General features: G+C 36.8%; 1 protein-coding gene across 1 annotated transcript; it reads left to right on the plus strand.

Moving 5' to 3' along the window:
• Positions 1-468: 468 nt before the first annotated feature.
• On the plus strand, positions 469-9,681 carry LOC101259531 (membrane-bound O-acyltransferase gup1). The gene is made up of 19 exons (XM_004237344.5): positions 469-1,120; positions 1,204-1,259; positions 1,376-1,554; positions 1,646-1,694; positions 3,151-3,251; positions 3,365-3,429; positions 5,166-5,236; positions 6,194-6,253; positions 6,348-6,461; positions 6,864-6,988; positions 7,077-7,128; positions 7,616-7,678; positions 7,783-7,892; positions 7,973-8,065; positions 8,155-8,236; positions 8,361-8,438; positions 9,003-9,078; positions 9,153-9,202; positions 9,337-9,681. Exons 1-19 carry the CDS (start codon positions 1,030-1,032, stop codon positions 9,385-9,387), a joined length of 1,566 nt encoding a protein of 521 aa, XP_004237392.1. The 5' UTR covers positions 469-1,029; the 3' UTR covers positions 9,388-9,681.
• The last annotated feature ends 13,139 nt before the right edge of the window (positions 9,682-22,820 follow it).

The following is a 22,820-nucleotide window of genomic DNA, read 5'->3' on the forward strand; positions in this document are numbered from 1 at the left end:
TGTCTGATCAAACCATGATGCTACATGAGAGATGAGTAAAATGTATAAGATATGATCATTGCAAATATGCAGATATCAATGCAGTAGGACGAAATTTGGTAAAATCAGGAACAACAACCATTAACAAGGTAGGCAATGTCACTTGACTTACTAAATCCACCATATACGTCTACGAGCCTCAGCCCTTCGGGGTGGCTCATTGATTTGAGCTTGGAACTTCCATGTTGGAGGTCTTCGAAACCCCTTACCAGCGAAAGCAAAGGGTTTTCCTTCTCGGTCGAGCTCGTATCAGACTTGCTTAGTGTAGATTACCTCTCCTATTGGTTTACGAACTATTACGGGAGCGAGAGTTTTATCCTGTCCCAGATAGCAGCAGCGCAATGTACAAGCCTTAATATCACCATACATTCTTAATTCGTACAAAGTTCTAATCTACTGATTAACTATATTAATTGAAATAAGACTCTTGAACCAATCCGTTGAAGTAAAAGATTTTTGCTCTAAATATGATCTCTCTTTAAAAGATTTTATTCAATATATTTTCAAAAAAATAATTACTATTAGGAATAATATTTGTGTTCATTTTTATCTATCTATTATTTTAAAATAAACTTTTATTTGTTACTTTTAACATATTAAAATAAATAATGTTATTTATTTATGTTAATATCTTTTACATTAATTACTTATTTTTTAAAATTTAACATTAAACATTTATTAATGGAAATAATATAGTTAAATAATTTTGTCAAATCATTGTTTTTTTAGTGCTTTATATGAAGTTTAAATTAAATTTTAATGTAACAAGTTTTTATTTTTTGATTTCTGAAAAGAAATGTTTTTATTTTGTCAATATGAGCTAAATACTCATCAAATTCATCTGAACACCGCATTGTTCCTACTTTCAACGCCATTTGTTGATTTGATATGAATTTTGTAGGCAGTTAACTGTTTGTCAAAATGCGTGAATGAGTTTTCCACTTCAACAACAAACAAGTTCATCACCATTGTTGAGTGTGTGAAGTCATCATGACAAGCTCGGTGGAGCTTACTCTTCTCATTGTCTATGCCCTTTCATTTTACCTTTTCATTATTCATCGATCTCTTCAAATTGCCCGCGGTATTCTTCTTCTTTACCCATGTCTATATGTGTTTATGCCTTTTAATTTATGGGTTGTTTGTTAACTTGTAACATATTTGCAGATCATTACCCCAAACTTTATGGACTTCGATCTGGTTGGATCTTTCATCGATTCAATGTATGCTTAAATTGTTCAATTCCCAATTTATATGAAACCCTTTTCTTTTTTTGCTTCAGTACCAATATATTTGCACCTGTGACTGTTAATCCAAAACATCATTTGGTTGTTATTAGGATGTATCTGATGCTCAGTGGAGAAATTTTCGGGGAAATTTGATGATTCTTACGTTAGTGTTTGGTATCTTCACTCTAGTAGCTACCTCATGTAGAAAATATGGTCTAAAAGCAAAGGGAATGGCGGTTGTTTGGCTGATGGTTTCTTTGGTTTATTTGACATATCTCCATGGAGCTTGGTATGCACCCTCATTATTTAAGAGGTTGAAAGTGATTTTCTTTTTAATTATGGAGCTCTGGTTTCTTACTCACTCTTCGATTTGGGTGCAGCGTCTTATACATCTTGTTTATAGCTTCAGCTAATTTTCTCCTAGTAAAGGTTGGTATCATGGAACTTTTAGTTGAGTTCTTATTTTTGTTTACCTTTGCAGTCCTTTTGCAAGAATATGCCATGAAATTTCGAACATCATGAAGTAGCTTGTGTGCAATCGTACCTTTTCCTATTCTAAATGTCGGCATGAGAACAGCATAATGAGTGGCATGCTTTGTGTATCTAAGACTTGTAGAATGAAATATCACTAATAACATGTTTGGTTTCAAATACAGTTGCTCTAAGATATTTGGAATTAAACTGCTGATGTTTTCCTTTGTTGCTAGAAATATGTATATATGCTGAATAGTTTCTCCGAAATCCAATTCCTCCAACTACTTTTCCACCTCATGAATTAAGGGGATAAAAAAGAAAAAACTGGAGGGAAGGTAAGGAAATAAGAGGACTAGGCTGTGCTAGAGGAAATCTTGTTTGGTCAATTTCTTAGTTCAGACAATTGACACAACAAGAGTACTAATCAGGCGGTTAAGGGGTAATAAAGTTCTTACTCTCCTGGTGTCCGTGCTCTTGTTGTTAACTGCTCCAGTTGCTTGATTTAATCATTGAAGTGATCATTGAAGTTCTGTTGCATTCAATGATCTGGAATGTTATGCCATGTCGATATTTTTTCTTGAGAGCTTCGCTATGTCAAGGTTAGCTGATATCTCTTTAGTGGATCAGCTTAACAATATACTGATAAATTTGAAGGAGATATTTGTAGTGGCGGTATAATTTTATATACGTATAGAGGAGGTCAAGTCAAAAGTTGATATTGAATGATGTATAGAACGTGGCATTGCAGCTATACTCTATAAATTTGTAAAATAGTTACTTGCTCCAGCCATGAGTATGCATTGGTGTTGGCCAATTATTGAGATGAATATTTAAACTGTTAATGAAAGAAAATGTGAATTGCATTTTTTGTTGTAAAATAATTTGGGGAAACCTTAGCACTCATAAGCTTGTCATTGGGTCTTTTGTGACTTCAGAACATGCTATAGATATCTAACTTCAGTTTCAGGTAAACTTAACATTGTTAGGAAGGTGAATTCTCATTTTAGTAGGGGGAGATAGAATTATGGAAACTTCTCTAAAATCAGGAAACTAGTTTACTTTATTTGGTTGGATTGGGTTTAGCTTTTCACAAGAGGTAGCTGACTATCATATCTTATCTTGATACGGAAAATGTAAGATGGTTATGCCACTACTTTTATAATGAATATATAAAGCTAAATTGAGGCTTTCATAATGACAAAGATGTTTATGTTATTTGGAGTGCTGTATGCAGATTACCGAGGTTTATTCTGTGGTCCTGTCTCTTTCCCTCTTTAATGGGTAAAAAGTCATTCTTGCAGATGTATTTTTTATACTGTGTATGCCATCATTGTTTACAATGTGTCTAAATGGTTCTCCATAACCAAAGAATTTTGTGATTCTGGTCTTATACGTGCTTCTGTATCTGCAGATATGCGGGAGAACAAAATTTGTTTTTCTGCTTTGGATCTTTAATCTTACATTCCTCATATGTAACCGTGTTTATGAAGGGTATCCATTTTCCCTTTTTGGGTAAGTTGTATTTCCTCAATTGTAGGTTGCATTCTATTGTGAAAAAAATTTCTATTTCTTACAGAGTTCCTTATTCAGGCAAATGTTTTCATGATTCTATGTCTGTGTTGTAGGCAAAATTGGGCATATTTGGACAATTACCGAGGCACTTTTAGGTGGCACATCTGCTTCAATTTTGGTAAAGAATCTGTCTTGTAATGGGGATTCAACTTGGCTAAATCCTTGAGTCTTATTCCAATCTACTAGTTTTTTCCCTTTTTTTCAGTATAAACTATCAATGGGCTGACTAAAACATTGCCCATTTTTATAAAAGAGATTTTTTTGTGGAATTTGGGGAATCTATGTGTTGGTATTGTATTCGCTAAGAAATGTACAAGGGAAGGAGAAGCTTTTATGAATGACTCCTATCTTGTTTTAGTAGAAGTAAAAATTCATTCCCCCAGAAAATTGATCTAGTTGTAAGTGCGCAGCCTGTGAAGTGTGATGCATGGGCACATACATCATGGGTTCGAACCCTTTCATGAAACAAAACTTGGTATTTAAGTGGAGAAAAGTAGAGGGGCAAGCCCAAACCATGCCCCACAGGACCTTGGGGATCGCTTGGTTATTGGAAAGCGAGTCGAAGCACAAATTCAGTAAAAAGGTTACTTCATATCAATATTTGGGCCCACTTATAAAGAGTCAGGTTCTTCTTAATTTTTTTGATGGAGTAGAGAGAAATTAATGATGGGGAAAACCCCATATACAAGTGGTATACCAAAAAAGTAGAGTAAGCTATTCCAAACTATGGTTCTCCCCAAAAATAAACTCAATCATCTATACACATAAGAACCTCATGGGTACACCAAAAAGCTATGTTGCTCCGACTTTCCACAAGTATCGGCGTTTGCGTGTTGATTCTCCAAAAGTAGTGGTGTTTTGAGAATCCAACACGGGTGTGGTTGCATTTTCGGAGAGTCTGAGCAACATAGCCAAAAAGTCAGATCTTGATCAATTTTGGTCACTAACTAGAGCCAAAAGGAAATACTAGGTCACTAACGCATATAATGCTAAGAGACAAATTTGACAGTAAAATAATGAGAGAAGTACAACTAGTTATTGTCTGTTGAACACATTATCAATCATCATCATTTTTTACATGAACAAACAACATTTTAGAAGTATCTATGCTACACAGTTCTCTTGGTTGCAACATTTTGCCACTGGAACATAAGATAAAGTTTTTAATAATAAGAGGAATCCTTACGTACAAGTTATGTACCAAAAGATAGAGAACCTACAGTAAAATATGATTCTTTACAAAGTACATCTAATCTTCAATATAAAGTGGGACCTTGTGGGTGCGCTAAAATGAAACTAGAAACTATACCTCATATGAACAAAATCAATATCTACACCATCATAAACCTCTCCTATTCTTCTCCTTCCATAGGGCCCCGACCTATGTTGCTCAGACTCTTTAAAAATGTCAACCGGTGCGTGTCAAATTCTCCAAAAGTAGTTGTTTCTTTTTTGGAGATTTTGACACTGCGCGACATCAAAAGTGAAGAGTTTGCGCAACTTAGGCCCCTACCCACATCAGAGCTACTGGATCAACATCTCATTGCCTGCAAAAGTGGAATTTTTTTGTTACTTTGACAGAATTTTAAGATTTTGCATACTTAATTACCAAAGGATGGACCTCATATGTGCTTTACTTAGAAACCAAGGTGCTCTGAATGCTCACTCTTCTGAAGACAAAGTTGATGTTGATCATACGTCCATACTGAAATCTGATTTTTTTTGGCGGAAACAAGTTTAAGTTGTTCTCTTCTTCTAAACAGTAGAACTTTTTACCTGTTGGTTACAACTGCAACCATGAAAACGAAGCAAGTGAATGTACTATGCTCTTTAACCAAAATCTATCTTTTTCAGTTATCCTGCGAATGATTAGCTTTGGATATGACTACCATTGGGCATATTACTCGAATCGGTTTGACAAAGAGGTAAGTTTGCTACCTGAACTTTTTTAATCTTTTTGATAACAACCTTAGAGATCTCCTCCACTTTGGCTAAATTCACTAGTCCTTGAAGTCGAACATTTTTTATTCTGAGACACTTCTCTAATCAAAGGCATTCTTTCATGGGCCAACATCTGTTGATTCTCATAAATGAAAAGCTGCACATATAGTTAGATCTCATCTGTTGACAATACCTTTCTACCTTGAAATGGTAAAGATATATAGTTAGATCTCATTAATCATTTAGATGGGAGTCAATGTCTGGATAATTCATATGTACAAAACGTAGGATCGTACCTTGTCAGTTTAGTTGGTTGCATTTTGTTCTCAAAACATCTTTCAGTTGATCATTCTAGATGCCTTTAGGAATCAGGATTTCTTTTTGGTGCTTTGCTTGGACACCCTATATATAATTTGATACAGGAAAGGAAGTCATTTTCTTTGGTGGAATGTACTTTACGGAACTATCATATGAATCCTTCTCCAACTGTACTTTACACTCTGATAAGTAATAAAGACACCGCAAACTTACTGTATGCTTGGCATGTATGCTTAAAAGAACTTATATGTGCTAACTTATGGCAAGTAATACTAGCAATTGCTGATCTGAGAAACTTTAATTCAGGTATCACTTGACAATACAAAGATGCTTAGGTATCTACTGAAAATGCTTAACTTCTTTGTGTCCTTGTTGCTAAAGAATCATGCTTTCCTTTAGTACTGCATCCTTGGACATCATTTATTGAAGAATCTTTATTCCGAAAGCACCTCTTCATAAATATTCATGTCAAGTGAAGTAGTGAAATCTGGTAATTGATTCTCGGTGTTTTAGTTCATTCTCTTGATTGCTCTATAGCAAGATTACCACTTCATGCAAGTAATCACCAAAACAAAAAGATCCCGTTAATCGCTTGTGATATTTAGTACTTGTGATAATTGCAGAAGCACATCCAACGTTGCAATAATTGTTCTTCAGGTAGAACATGCTACCAGCTATTGCAGGTTAGTTGGTGATTTGAATTCTGGATTCAAATATTTGGTCACATCTCTACAAACTTCTTATGGTCTTCTTACATTCCTCATCCTCCTTTGGCAGGAGAGAAGTCTTGAGAATGAAAAATTCTCCTTCACTATATACTTGTGTTATCTGATTTATGCACCTCTATATATTGCTGGACCAATTGTTAGCTTCAACGCATTTGCTTCACAGGTAATCATGATCTGTAGTTATAATTTTCCTTGTTTACGTCTTTATAATTGTGCTGTAGATACTCTTCTACGGTGTTAATAAGATGTGCAAAAATTGCATCGTCTTCATTCTCCTCTATATTAAGGGTCATTGGTAGTTCTCATCAGTGAGATATAGCAGAAGGTGGAACTGATAAGAACTGTTGACATATTGTGATTACAGTCATGGTCTTTTCTGCTAGATCTTGAATCTGTTTTTACTTCTTACTGTCTATGATATTTGTCAAATACCTGCTTGCCTCAGACAATGTTTTGAGTAAAATTTTGAATCAGCCACTTGTTTTGTTCCAGCACTATAACCTTCTTTTATAAAGAGCACCACTGTGCACAAATCTTGTTGTTACTTGATGCCTTGTCATTGCAGCTTGATACTCCCCAGAAGACGCACTCATTGAAAAAAGTGGTGTGGTATGGACTTCGTTGGATTTTCAGCCTGATGCTTATGGAATCAATGACACATTTCTTTTACTACAATGCATTTGCCATTAGGTGAGGTTATGTAATTTAGACCACTCTGGTTGCCTTAAACTAAGCTATGATGTTATTCTGGGTGACTGATTTATCTGTAAATTTGCAGTGGCACATGGAAATACTTATCTCCTTTGGACATCTTCATCATCGGGTATGGAGTAAGTGTTTGTATTTAGAATTTTTAAGCTACTTAAGTCTTTGACTGCCTTAGTAAGTGCTTATTCTGTTTATATTCATAGAGGAAAATGTAAATGAAAACACTTAAAATTATTTCTCGTACATATGGAGAAGTTAGTGTCAGTTCCCTCTTGAAGTGAGGAAGAAAGTCTCTATTGAGTGGTAATACTCTGAAAGGATAGACTTACTCTAACTCATGATATGTAGAACTTCAATTTGTGATGTGTTGCTTCATTGACTTTTACAGTTCAGATCCTGTATGTTCAATTCTTTGCCAATGTTTGTTTGAATAAGTGTTATCCGCTCAATGAGTCTCTGTAATTCAGACACCATCCATCCCACACAACTTTTATGTTATGCCACTCTTTGCCATTTATTGCTTTCTCCTTGATATAAGATGATCCTTTGGATTGCTGGTTTCCAGAAAATAGGATGCACAATTCATGTAATGATCTTCATGACAAATAGGTATTGAACTTCATGTGGCTCAAGTTTTTTCTACTTTGGCGCTACTTTCGCTTCTGGTCACTGGTAATTTTGTTGACATTATGCTCCTTTTGGTTCTCTTTCATTTTTAGAGGACGATGCTTTATTTGTTTGGTTTTCTTAGCGTGTTAATATGTCTTTGTTTGTAGATCAATGGTATTGAGGCCCCTGAGAATATGCCTAGATGTATAAATAATTGCCACAACTTGGAAAGCTTTTGGAGAAACTGGCATGCCTCGTTTAACAAATGGCTTGTTAGGTGCTTTCTCAATCTCATCTAGCTTTATCTGTGTGATCTTGCACTGACCCAAAATTTTTATGTGATGTCTCTACATTTAGATATATGTATATTCCTCTTGGGGGTACTCAGACGAAGCTGTTAAATGTGTGGGTTATCTTCACATTTGTTGCTGTATGGCATGATCTAGAGTGGTACTGCTCCTGAATTTCGTCAACCTCCACTTGTACTATTGTATCAAACTTTGTCCTCATTTGGGTACTTGTTGGTCATTTGGCTTCAGGAAACTTCTTTCTTGGGCATGGTTGACCTGCATATTCTTTATACCAGAAATGATTGTAAAGTCAACAACAAATAATTTGAAGGTACTTCCATTTGAGTGTTAATTCAACTCATTTTCTTTTATACAGTTAACTGAATAATTTTACCCAACAAGTAAATTATCTTTTGTTGCTGTGTCATGTTACTGACCTAATTTGTACTCACTAGGTGGAAAGTTCCTTTGGGAAGTTTCTGTATCGTGAACTTAGTGCTGTTGCCGGGGCTGTCACCATCACTTGTCTCATGGTATGCTGCTAAGAAAATAATGGATTGCTTATCTTTATGTATTTATCATACTGAAGTTATCCTATCGTTATATTATGTATTTAACCAAGTCAATGGTAAGTTAAGGTTTCTGAAGTACTAAAAGAGGGTCAACTTGATGTATGACAGAGAAAAAAACAGAAGAAACATTACTGGTGCTTCAGAATGATAAAGTTTTTCAATGGATGATTAAATTTAGAATAAATAAAAGAAATAGGACCAATCGACTTTTTGGCTTTTCTGCATACAATCAATTGAATAGCTGAAGATATTGTTAAGTAGCTTCTTCTCCTGTGCCCACGTATGATCACGAGATTATTGTGCATAAAGTGCATTCTGTATGGAATACCTAGCAACAAAGATACACGTTGCCTTCTGGAAAGTCCTGAGATAATTCAAACTTCAGATTGATCATTCCATTGTGAGAGAATAAAGCAGCTGAACGCTCTGCAATTTCATTGGACTGTGTGTTGCTGAATACAATTAGAAACACTTGAGGTGGAAGATAGATTTATTTCTTAATAACACTTTTTTTTCTTGTATAAGGTTGCCAATCTTGTTGGTTTTGTCATTGGATCATCGGGGATCAATTGGTTGCTCTCTAAATTTCTCCAGAAAGAAGGTACTGTATGGTTTATAATTTTTTCCTGGACATTCGTATTACCACTAGAATGATGAAATTTTCCATTTTTTCAGGACTACCTACTCTTGGTGGCATGTTTATTACGTTTTACGTTGGAACTAAGGTGACTCTCTAGATATTTCCAATGATTTACTTTTGAATTTCTCAATGCATGTTCATTATGATTTGAATTTAAGAGAACAGTGTAGTTTTGAATCCTGGCTGCGTATTAATCATGATCTGAATCTGATAATGCAGCTCATGTTTTATATCTCTGATGCCAAGAAAAAACACATCCACAGCAGATGACACACAGGTTCATTCCTGGGCAAACAGAACAGAAACAACATGATACAAAATCCATTAGCATCTCATGAGGAAGACCCCCATCAGTAGATAGTAGTTGGTCTCTTTTGAGGAATTCATTTTCACCTTGAATTAATCCCTCAACCAACTACACCTCTATAACTAGTTAAGAGTTTTTTTTGTTCCTGTTCTTTTTATCCCACACTACTTGCAGTTGACTAAGAGCCCATTTGGAAGGTTACTTTGTAGTATGGTATAATAATAGAAGTGCACCAAGTTTACTTGCTTTGGGCAAAAGGTCAGAAACTGGCACATGAAACTTGATAACTTCAAACATTCGCGTCTGCAAGTGTGGCCTTGTTTTAAGTGCATTGTCTAGGTCTTCTATATATAAGTCATCAACATCTTCTTCAACTAGACCTCTAGTCTCGCGTACTGCAACAAGTGTCAATAGAGAAGTACTCAATACAGATCCTTGGCCAGTAAAACCAACATATATAGAATGTCAAAGGGTAAAATCTTGAGAATAATGAAAAGACACATGTACTAGAATGGCAAGAACATTCACAAAAGATTGACACTCTCACGACTTTGATAAACAAAATGGATCTAGCAAGTAATAACAACACCATCATTTTTAATCCCTCTTAAACAAAGCGAGCTACTAATATATAATAGATATGGATGTTACATTCATGAAGCTGGCATTGGAAAGGGGATTTAATAATAGCATACACAGTTTCTGTGAACTGCAACACTAACAACCTGACAGAAACAAGACTGCTAGACATTGCTTTAGAGAGGCTAACCAAGTTGTGGATACCCTAAGTATGCCTCTTCACACAATGTGTGTGTGTCTACATTTCAAGAGCTTTCCAAAGATTCACAAGGCCCTTACCGACCATACAAAGTGCAACTTCCTAGTATTAGAATCAAAGCTAACTTTTTTTGTGAGTTAATTTCGTGTGTCTTGTAGTTTGTAGAATAGATTAGGCTGGAATGCCTAATCCTACTCTCTATCATTTTGACTGGTTTGGGTTATTAGTTGAATGTCATATTTGAAGGGCACATTGAAATTTCGTGGGACGCTATTATAGAATAGATTTGGAAGTGTATATGGAATTTTGATTTTGTTATAGTTAGTATGTATTTTTGTATTTCATAAATTTATTATGTTTTGCATTCTGATTTTTTTTTTTGTGTTAGTTATGTCAATGTAACACATTATACGTTTGATTGTGTTATTTACTATAATAGAATAGATTTTTAAGTGTATATGAAATTTTGATTCTGTTATAGTTGGTATGTATTTTTATATTTCATAGATTTAATGTATTTTGTATTCATAGATTTGAAAGTGTATATGAAATTTTGATTCTATTATAGTTAATATGTATTTCATAGATTTAATGTATTTATATTCTGTTTTTTTTTGTTGAGTTAGTTATGTCGATGTTGAGAGTTTTAAACATTTGCTACTTTTTAAAAATTTTATCTCCCCTAAATAGCTTCTGTTTGTTACATAAATTCTATATTCTTTTTAATTAAACCAAATAATTATAATATAATTAACATACATAATAAAGTAAAATTTTGATATTATCACTAAATATTGAAACTACTGATACAATAACCTATTAAATACTAAAATATTGACATTTTAAAAAAATTTCCGTTATTAATTCCAACAAAAAGAATAAGTGGAAAAAAAACATAAATAGCTAACTTTCTGAAAAATAATTGCAAAACTATAGCAGCATTGATCCACTATCATTTTATTGCATATAAATGTCACGATCCAAATCGGGTCGCGACTGACACCCACACTTACCCTCCTATGTGAGCGAACCAACCAATCTAAACCTTAACATTTCAATATAATATCAACAGAAAGTAATGCGGAAGACTTAAACTCATTAATAAAAACCAATTCAATAACTTCTAAAAACTCAACAACTATTATTATCCCCAAAATCTGGAAGTCATCATCACAAGAACATCTACTTCAAATTACTAAATCTAAGAGTATCTAAGAAGCTAAAATACATAAACAGCTAGTCCATGCCGGAACATCAAGGCATCAAGACATGAAGAAGAAGATCCAGTCCAAGCTAGAAGCTTTAGCTCACCCTGAAATCTGGTGTGATGAAGACTGGCTAGAGTTGCGGTTGGATTGAAGACGACGATACGTTTGCTGCACTCCACAATGAACAAAAAGAAAACATACAAGTAGGGGTCAGTAGAAAACACGAGTACTGAGTAGATATCATCGGCCAACTCAAAATAGAAAACAGTATATATCAGATAATATCATAAAATCAACTACAGTACTTAACATGCAACATTTACAATTACCATAACCCTTGGTCATAACACCAATCTCATCAATGAGGACTCACGCCTCCCCATCATACTCATTTGAGAATTAGGTTCATTAAATTAAGTATATTAACATATTTCAAGATTCATTCTCTTTACTAATCCTGGTGCCGGAACGTGACACTCCGATCCTCATATACTATCCTGGTACCGGACGTGGCACCCGATCCATATACTATCCTGGTGTCGGAACGTGACACTCCGATCCTCATATACTATCCTGGTACCGGAACGTGGCACCCGATCCATATACTATCCTGGTGTCGGAACGTGACACCCGATCCATATACTATCCTGGTGTCGGAACGTGACACTCCGATCCTCACATACTATCCTGGTACCGGAACGTGGCACCCGATCCATATACTATCCTGGTGTCGAAACGTGACACTCCGATCCTCATATACTATCCTGGTACCGGAACGTGGCACCCGATCCCCTAATCTCACTACTTTCGTTCATCAAGCCTTCTTTTATACCAAGACATCATCATTAACAAAGTAGATTAGGGCTTTTCAAGATTTAGGATTCAATAGCTTCATCATGCTTATTCATCACAATTATATAATCGCATCATGTAAGCATACAATTAATCACATAGAAGGGTTTACAACACTACCCAATACATATCATTCGCTATTAAGAGTTTACTACGAATAGTATAAAAACCATAACCTACCTCCACCGAAGATTAGTGATCAAGCAAGCAAATTCCCCAAAGCTTTGTGTTTTCCTCTTCTCGTTCGATCCTCTCTCTCTCTTTGTTCTTTCTATTTTCTTTATTCAAACCCTCTTTCTTTTACCCTAATTAGCATATAATTAAGAATAAAAGATGGCAATAATAACCCACTAATTTACTCAAGGTTACCTCTTTTAACCCCCAAGTAATTAGACTTATTAACATTAACCCACTAACTTTATAATTAAAACAGGAATAGTCAAAAACTTCCTTTAAAACATTAAAGAAATCCGACTCAGCCTGGGATTACGCAGCCTGTGACGGCCTGTCATGCCTGCGACGGTCCGTCCTGCTGCTCCGTCACAGAGTTCAGAGACTCAATTCCTTTAAAGAGTTTGTGACGGTCCGTCACGCCTGTGACGGTCCGTCCTGCCTGTGACGGTCCATCCTGCCATTCCGTTACGAAGTTCAGAGAGTCGATTTCAGTACCCATTTTTCAGAATTTTAAAGTGTTTTGAAACGAGACCCCCTCGACGGTCCGTCGTGCCCATGACGGTCCGTCGTGGGATCCGTCGTCTCAGCCAGTTTTCCAGAAATAACATCTCTTGCTCAAAACGACTAAACAGGTCGTTACAATAGATACCAATTTACCCATCGTTCGTCCTCGAACGATCATAAGAAGAAAAACAAGGGTGAAAAGAAGTACCTGAATCTGTAAACAGGTGTGGGTATCTTTCTTGCATATCAGCCTCTTTCTTCCAAGTGGCTTCTTCAACGGGTCGATTCTTCCATTGAACTTTGATGGATGCAATCTCCCTTGACCTCAGCTTGCGAACTTCTCTATCTAAAATGGCAACAGGCTCCTCCTCATAAGACAAATTTTCATCAAGCAGAACTGAATCCCAACGAATGATGTAGTTTCCATCCCTATGGTATCTTTTCAACATAGACACGTGAAATACCGGATGCACTCCGGACAGCCCTGGAGGCAAGGCTAACTCATAAGCCACCTCCCCTACTCGCTTAAGTACTTCAAAGGGACCAATATACCTTGGGCTTAATTTACCTCTTTTACCAAAACGCATCACCCCTTTCATAGGTGAAACCTTCAGCAAGACTTGTTCACCCTCCATGAACTCCAAGTCTCTAACCTTTCGATCTGCATATTCCTTTTGCCTACTTTGCGCCGCTAACAGCTTTTCTTGAATAGATTTCACTTTATCTAACGATTCTCTCAGAAGGTCAGTACCCCAAAGTCTAACCTCAAATGCATCAAACCACCCAATGGGAGACCTACATCTTCTCCCATATAGTGCCTCAAATGGGGCCATATCAATGCTTGAGTGATAGCTATTGTTGTAGGAGAACTCTGCTAAGGGTAAGAAGCTATCCCAATAACTACCAAATTCTATCACACATGCACGAAGCATATCCTCCAACACTTGAATCGTTCGCTCAGGCTGACCATCGGTCTGAGGATGGAACGCAGTACTAAGGTCCAACCTAGTACCCAATTCCGCATGCAATATTTTCCAAAACTTAGAAGTAAACATCGTTCCTCTATCTGATATGATGGAGAGTGGAACCCCATGCAATCGAACAATTTCTGAGATGTAAATTTTGGCTAACTTCTCTGCATTATAAGTCACCTTGACCGGAATGAAATGAACAGACTTAGTTAATCTGTCCACAATTACCCAAATAGAGTCAAACTTCCCCAATGTCTTTGGAAGACCAACCACGAAGTCCATTGCAATTCTCTCCCACTTTCATTCAGGAATGGGCATTCTCTGAAGTGTTCCTCCGGGCCTCTAGTGTACTTTACTTGCTGACAATTTGGACATTTGGCAACAAAATCCACAATGTCGCGCTTCATCCTACTCCACCAAAAGTGTTGCTTTAGGTCACGATACATCTTGGTTGCACCAGGATGTATAGAATACCTTGAACTATGAGCCTCTGTCAGAATAGTGTTGATCAGATCATCGAAGCGGGGTACACATACCATTCCCTTGATTCTCAAAACACCTTTCTCATCGATTTGTGCTTCCTTAGCCTCTCCTCGCAATACTTTATCTTGGATTCTGCTTAGTTTCTCATCCTCAAACTGTTTTTCCTTAATCTTGTCAAGAAAAGAAGATCTTGCCTCCACACAAGCCAACAATCCTCCCTTCTCATTTACTTCTAACCTCATCAAGTCGTTAGCCAGGGTCTGAACCTCTCTAGCCAATGGACGTCTAGAAACTTGCAAGTGAGCTAGACTTCCCATGCTCCCTGCCTTTCTACTTAAGGCGTCTGCCACAACATTAGCCTTTCCCGGATGATACAAGATAGTGATGTCGTAGTCCTTCAGTAGTTCCATCCATCTCCTCTGTCTCAAGTTCAAATCTTTCTGAGTAAAGACGTACTGTAGGCTACGATGATCCGTGTAGACCTCACACTTAGCTCCATATAGATAATGTCTCCATTGCTTTAATGCAAACACTACCGCAGCCAACTCCAAATCATGGGTCGGATAATTACGTTCGTGCACCTTTAATTGCCTCGAAGCATAAGCAATTACATTCTTCTCTTGCATTAGTACTGCACCCAAACCCGAATAGGATGCATCACAATAGACAACTAAATTCTTACCTTCCACTGGCAAGGTAAGGATTGGTGCGGTAGTCAACAAGGTCTTGAGCTTCTGAAAGCTTTCTTCACATTCATCCGACCATACAAATGGAACATTCTGCTTAGTCAAGTTCGTCAATTGCGAAGCGATGGAAGAGAATCCCTTGACAAATCGACGGTAATAGCTAGCTAAACCAACAAAGCTCCTTATTTCTGACACATTAGTAGGTCTTAACCAATTCTTCACTGTCTCAATCTTATAAGGATCCACCATCACGCCCTCCTTAGACACCACGTGCCCCAAGAAGGACACTGAATCAAGCCAAAATTCACACTTGGATAATTTGGCATAGAGCTTCTTCTCCCTTAACATTTTCAGTACCATTCTCAAGTGTTCCTCATGTTCCTTCTTGCTCTTTGAGTATACCAATATATCATCAATAAATACGATCACAAAGAGATCCAGATATGGCTTAAAAATCCTATTCATCAAGCTCATGAAAGCAGCAGGGGCATTCGTAAGCCTAAAAGACATTACTAAGAACTCATAATGCCTATACCTGGTCCGAAAAGCAGTCTTGGGCACATCTGCTGCCCGTATTTTCAATTGATGATAACCAGATCTCAAGTCGATTTTTGAGAAGGTACAAGCACCTTGTAACTGATCGAACAAATCATCAATGCGAGGAAGAGGATACTTGTTCTTAATCGTTACCTTATTTAGTTGTCTGTAATCTATGCACATCCTAAAACTTCCACCCTTCTTCTTCACAAACAAAACCGGAGCACCCCAAGGGGATGCACTTGGTCTAATGAAGCCTTTGCTCAACAACTCTTGCAGTTGGGCCTTTAACTCTCTTAACTCCGCGGGAGCTATTGTATAAGGGGGTATAGAAATGGGGCCAATACCCGGTTCAAGATCAATGTAGAAGTCAATATCCCTATCTGGTGGCATACCAGGAAGATCTGCAGGGAACACATCCAGAAACTCATGGACTACCGAAACTGACTCAATTGACGGTACTTGGGTAGTGTCATCCCTGAGGTGTGCCAAGAAAGCTAAACAACCCTTACTAACCATTCTCTTAGCACGAAGAAAGGAGATGATACGAACCGGGTTGGAAGTGTAGTTACCCTCCCACACTAACGGATCTGTCCCAGGCTTGGCTAACGTCACAGTTTTAGCATTACAATCCAAGATTGCAAAATTTGGAGAAAGCCAAGTCATACCCAGAATTACATCGAAGTCAACCATTTCTAAGATAACCAAGTCTACATGAGTATTGCTCCCCACAAAAGTCACCAGACCAGACCTATATACTTTTTCAACTATCACAGACTCACCCACCGGAGTAGAAACACGAATAGGCATGTCAAGCAATTCACAATGTAAATTAAGACCATTAGCAAATGAGGAAGATACATAAGAAAATGTGGATCCAGGATCAAACAATACAGAAGCCATGCAATCACAAACCAAAAGATTACCTGTGATAACAACATCAGATGTCTCCGCTTCAGACCGCCCAGGGAAGGCGTAACAATGGGCCCTATCACCTGTTTGCCCGTTACCCCAACCATGCTGCACCGCAGCCAGTTTGCCCGCCACCCCGGTTGGTTTGGTGACCATCATTACCTCGGCCACCACGTTCTCCAGGATAACGACCTCTTCTATGACCACCTCTACCTCTAACTATTGGAGGTCTGTAACTCTGTTTTGGACAATACCTCTTAATGTGTCCAGTCTCCCCACATCCATAACACTCTCTGGATTTAAGCATAGGTCTCTCAGAGAAGTGTTGACCGGTCTAAGGTGGACCCCCAACTACAGTCTGTAGTGAAGACTGAATTGGTCGGACTGAGTAACCTCCTGAACCCTGTCCTCTAGAGTAAGAACCATTAAACTCACCTCCCCTTCGAAAACTTTTTGATGTCGATGCCATGGTGAAGTCATCTGGCTTCACTCCTTCCACCTCTATCACGAAGTCCACCACTTCTTGAAAGGATTTTGCCGTAGTCGCTACCTATAAGGCTAAAAATCCGCAATTCTGACCTCAACCCCTTCACAAAACGGCAAATCCGCTCTTATGGACTGAAACAAAGCTGAGTGGCATATCTGGAAAGTTCACGAAACTTAGCCTCATATGCAGTAACCGACATCTTACCTTGCTCTAGGCTCAAGAATTCATCTCTTTTCCTATCCCTCAAAGTTCGGGGGATATACTTCTCCATAGACAAGCTAGAGAATGATGCCCAAGTCATAGGTGGTGCCTCTGTTGGTTGACACTCCACATGCGACCGCCACCACATTTTGGCGTTCCCTTGAAACTGATAAGTCACAAACTCAACACCAAACCGTTCTACTATACCCATCTTGTGTAGTAGCTCATGAAACTCAACCAGAAAATCGTATGCATCCTCAGATTCAGCACCCTTGAAGACTGGAGGTTTCAATTTCAAGAACTTACTGAAAAGTTCATGCTGATCATTTGTCATTATAGGCCCTGTAGTCAGACGAGGAAATGTGCCTATTTACAATGAGGCATCCATGCAGGGAGCCACAGTAGTCGCATGTTGTACCTCCGGAGCCTGAGGTGCTGGTGCAGAAAACACTGGAGGTGTCTGGCCTTGATCAGATAGCCCGCTAAGATAAGCAAGAACCTGATTGATCATCTCTGGGGTAGGTTGGGGTGGCAATTCCTCATTCTGTACTTGCTCATTTTCCCTTTCCTCACCCTCTCTTACCACTTCCTCAGTTGGTGGAGGAGTCACCGCCCTAGTACCAGATGGGCTAGGTGCTCGTCCTCTTCTCCTAGAGGACGTCCTCCCACGATCTCTTCCGCGGCCTCTTGCCACTGCTCCTCTTCGAGCTACAGTCTCAGTGGCTGGCTCAGATGCATCTTGTCTTGCTGATGTTGATGTTGGCGCGGTCGTTGCTCTAGTTCTAACCATCTGCGAAATAGAGTGAAGATGGTCAGATACCAATTTGTATCACCTAGATACCAATTGGATCCAAGTAATAACACAAAAGAAAGAAAGAAAGAATGGAATTTTCCTAAAGTCTTATAGCCTCTCAAAGAAAAGTAAAGGCGTCCCCCTACCGTTCCTTAAGACTCTACTAGACTCGTTCTTGTGTGATGAGACCAACGAACCTAATGCTCTGATACCAAGTTTGTCACGACCCAAATCGGGTCGCGACTGGCACCCACACTTACCCTCCTATGTGAGCGAACCAACCAATCTAAACCTTAACATTTCAATATAATATCAACAGAAAGTAATGCGGAAGACTTAAACTCATTAATAAAAACCAATTCAATAACTTCTAAAAACTCAACAACTATTATTATCCCCAAAATCTGGAAGTCATTATCACAAGAACATCTACTTCAAATTACTAAATCTAAGAGTATCTAAGAAGTTAAAATACATAAACAGCTAGTCCATGCCGGAACTTCAAGGCATCAAGACATAAAGAAGAAGATCCAGTCCAAGCTAGAAGCTTTAGCTCACCCTGAAATCTAGTGTGATGAAGACTGGCTAGAGTTGCGGTTGGATTGAAGACGACGATACGTTTGCTGCACTCCACAATGAACAAAAAGAAAACATACAAGTAGGGGTCAGTAGAAAACACGAGTACTGAGTAGATATCATCGGCCAACTCAAAATAGAAAACAGTATATATCAGATAATATCATAAAATCAACTACAGTACTTAACATGCAACATTTACAATTACCATAACCCTTGGTCATAACACCAAACTCATCAATGAGGACTCACACCTCCCCATCATACTCATTTGGGAATTAGGTTCATTAAATTAAGTATATTAACATATTTCAAGATTCATTCTCTTTACTAATCCTGGTGCCGGAACGTGACACTCCGATCCTCATATACTATCCTGGTACCAGAATGTGGCACCCGATCCATATACTATCCTGGTGTCGGAACGTGACACTCCGATCCTCATAAACTATCCTGGTACCGGAACGTGGCACCCGATCCATATACTATCCTGGTGTCGGAACGTGACACCCGATCCATATACTATCCTGGTGTCGGAACTTGACACTCCGATCCTCACATACTATCCTGGTACCGGAACGTGGCACCCGATCCATATACTATTCTGGTGTCGGAACGTGACACTCCGATCCTCATATACTATCCTGGTACCGGAACGTGGCACCCGATCCCCTAATCTCACTACTTTCGTTCATCAAGCCTTCTTTTATACCAAGGCATCATCATTAACAAAGTAGATTAGGGCTTTTCAAGATTTAAGATTCAAGAGCTTCATCATGCTTATTCATCACAATTATATAATCACATCATGTAAGGATACAATTAATCACATAGAAGGGTTTACAACACTACCCAATACATATCATTCGCTATTAAGAGTTTACTACGAATAGTATAAAAACCATAACCTACCTCCACCGAAGATTAGTGATCAAGCAAGCAAATTCCCCAAAGCTTTGTATTTTCCTCTTCTCGTTCGATCCTCTCTCTCTCTTTGTTCTTTCTATTTTCTTTATTCAAACCCTCTTTCTTTTACCCTAATTAGCATATAATTAAGAATAAAAGATGGCAATAATAACCCACTAATTTACTCAAGGTTACCTCTTTTAACCCCCAAGTAATTAGACTTATTAACATTAACCCACTAACTTTATAATTAAAACAGGAATAGTCAAAAACTTCCTTTAAAACATTAAAGAAATCCGACTCAGCCTGGGATTACGCAGCCTGTGACGGCCTGTCATGCCTGCGACGGTCCGTCCTGCTGCTCCGTCACAGAGTTCAGAGACTCAATTCCCTTAAAGAGTCTGTGACGGTCCGTCACGCCTGTGACGGTCCGTCCTGCCATTCCGTTACGAAGTTTAGAGAGTCGATTTCAGTACCCATTTTTCAGAATTTCAAAGTGTTTTGAAACGAGACCCCCTCGACGGTCCGTCGTGCCCATGACGGTCCGTCGTGGAATCCGTCGTCTCAGCCAGTTTTCCAGAAATAACATCTCTTGCTCAAAACGACTAAACAGGTCGTTACAATAAATATTAGGTATAATAGATAAATTTATCATTTTACCTGATCTTATTTCACATGTATGTCATCTATTTTTAGGTGTGTATAAATAGATATTTAAATTAAATTTGTATAAAGTTGAAGTAGACACTGAATTCTACGAGACATAATACAAGTAAGAGATCTAGGACGCAAATTGTCATGTAAGATGACACGCAAAAATGTGTGTATTTATTTATTCAACGAATTTATAGAAATATAAGTATCTACTCGTGCACACTCAAAAATAAAGAATATAAATATAAGTGATAAGAGCATATTTATATATTATGTCTAACTATTAATTTGATGTCCGTTGATCACATAAAAATTGAACCAAATGAATCATTTCCTACTTATTCTTAATATACTTAAATTAGTTATCTTCCATTATAACATATACAATTCATTCATTATTCGTAACTATCCTTTGTAAATATAGGTGCATCGTATGTTTAATATATGGATGAAATATTAATGAAGATGTATAAATTTTATACGAGAGTTATACCATTAAAATTAAAATTTATAATGCTTGGTATAAAATTATACCAAGAAAAATGTTTTGCATGAATATCATCTTAAACAAAACAACACACAAATATGCAATTCGAATGTGCATAGAACCAAATATCCCATAAATTTAAGGTCAATGAGCTAGAGTTCACCCAGGCAAGCAGCCTTATTTCCCCCCCCAAATTTAGGCCTTATTTTTTTTCTTTAAGATTAACATGTCTGAATTTGAATAAACATTTGAATAATTTTGTGTCTAAGTTTAAACATTAAATGATTAATATTATTTATTTTTTATCATCTGAATATGAGTAATTATTTATAATTAAACATTATAAATATATAATTTAAAATAAGAAAGTAATTAACCATCGTTTTTTTTTTTCTCAAAGCATATTTAAAAAGAGGAGGTTGTTCGATTTTGTAACTACACAATTAAGAATAAAACGGTACTTGCCGATGATAAAATATCTACTTTGAATGCTCTTCTTTCAAAAATTAGTGTGTATAATGAATTTTTTTTAAAAAAAAGATATATTTACATTAGATATGATGCAGTTAAACAGTTATTGAAACATGAGGTTATTTTCTTAGAATGTGTAAGGTCCTAAAAGTTATTTGTAATCTTTTAACTAAGGAATTTGACTTGAAAATGAATAAATGGTCTTTACCTCGAAGGAGATGAAACGGGATGGTGCTAAAGCCCATTGATTGAGATAATATGACACAAGGCCATATTTTTTGATGCAGATAGTAGGGGCGATTCAACTCTAAAGCCACTAAAGTAATGACTTTAGGCTTCCAAAATATAACGCCTCAAATTTATTTAATGTTACAGATATACAAATATAAATATACTTATAATTATGTATCTATAATTAGTATTAATTGAAATTTTCTTAATAGTTTCTAATCATGGGCGAATCCACATGTAAAGGTGGGGTGTACGTCCACTCGTTAACTTCGAAAAATCATGTATAAATATATATATATTGAGAAACTGATAAGGAAAAAAAATATAATAAAAAATGCAACCTTAATGAACATTGAACTGGTCTTGATTTGCTGATAGAAATAAGAAAATACCTCCTTGCAGACCTAGATTTCAATCCTGATCAATAAGTCACTATCCTATTCAAATCTTGGCTTCGCCTATATTTTGTGTTAAATTTGAACACTAAGAGCCTGTTTGGCTCAGCTTAAAAGCTGGTCAAACTGACTTAAAAGCTGGTTTTTGACTTATTTAGTTGTTTGGCAATACTCAAAATAACTTACTTTAAGTTAAAAAAAACTTATTTTAAGCCAAAAGTTAAAAACTGGGGTAGGGGTGTTTTTTTTTTTTAGCTTATAAGCTGTTTTAAGTTGACCACATTTTTATCTTTTTGCCATTAATATTTTTATGCAATCTCCAAATTACTCATATAACTCTAACATCTCTTTCTTCCATTTTTCCCTTTTCACGTTTGATATAACAACTTCAGCACTTTTATCCAAACGCATAACTGCTTATTTTAAAAATAAATTTCAACACTTCTAAAAGTAATTTTTTAAAGCTGCTTTTATTAAGCCCATCCAAACGGATCCTAAGTCCGTATTGTTGATTTAACCAAGATTGTGCCACCCTCTTAATACAACCAAAGAGAGAAAAAAGATAACCTGGTCGGCCCAAAAGTGACCAGACCAGGTCAATCATTATACATATATTTTTGAAATTTACTATTTTCTAAAAGTACAATATAATTAAAAAACGTATACAATTTATCAGTTGTTATTTTCTTAATTTGTCTAATTCTCTTTAATTTGAAAGGGCAACTTTCACATATAGGAAATAAAATATTTATATTTGTATGCTATAGCAAATTTTGTATAATTGCGCTCCATAGCAAACATAAAACTGTATAATTCGCTATACATATACAAGTGTATAGTTCGCTGGCCTAAATTGTATAATTCGCTGGCCTATTTCGCTGCAATAGTATAATTCGTTATCCTATTTCACTGCAATTGTATAATGCACGATTATATAATTAACTGCCTATTTCGCTGCAATATTAAGTGTATAGCAAGAAGATATATGTTTTTCTCTCGCTTTATACAAAAACAGAAACACAATATACACACTTCTGTTGTATAAAGCTAGAGAAAATTGTATTTTACTGCAATTGTATAATTCACAATT

The sequence above is a fragment of the Solanum lycopersicum genome, chromosome 4 (assembly GCF_036512215.1).
Source record: "Solanum lycopersicum chromosome 4, SLM_r2.1".
Classification (NCBI taxonomy): domain Eukaryota; kingdom Viridiplantae; phylum Streptophyta; class Magnoliopsida; order Solanales; family Solanaceae; genus Solanum; species Solanum lycopersicum.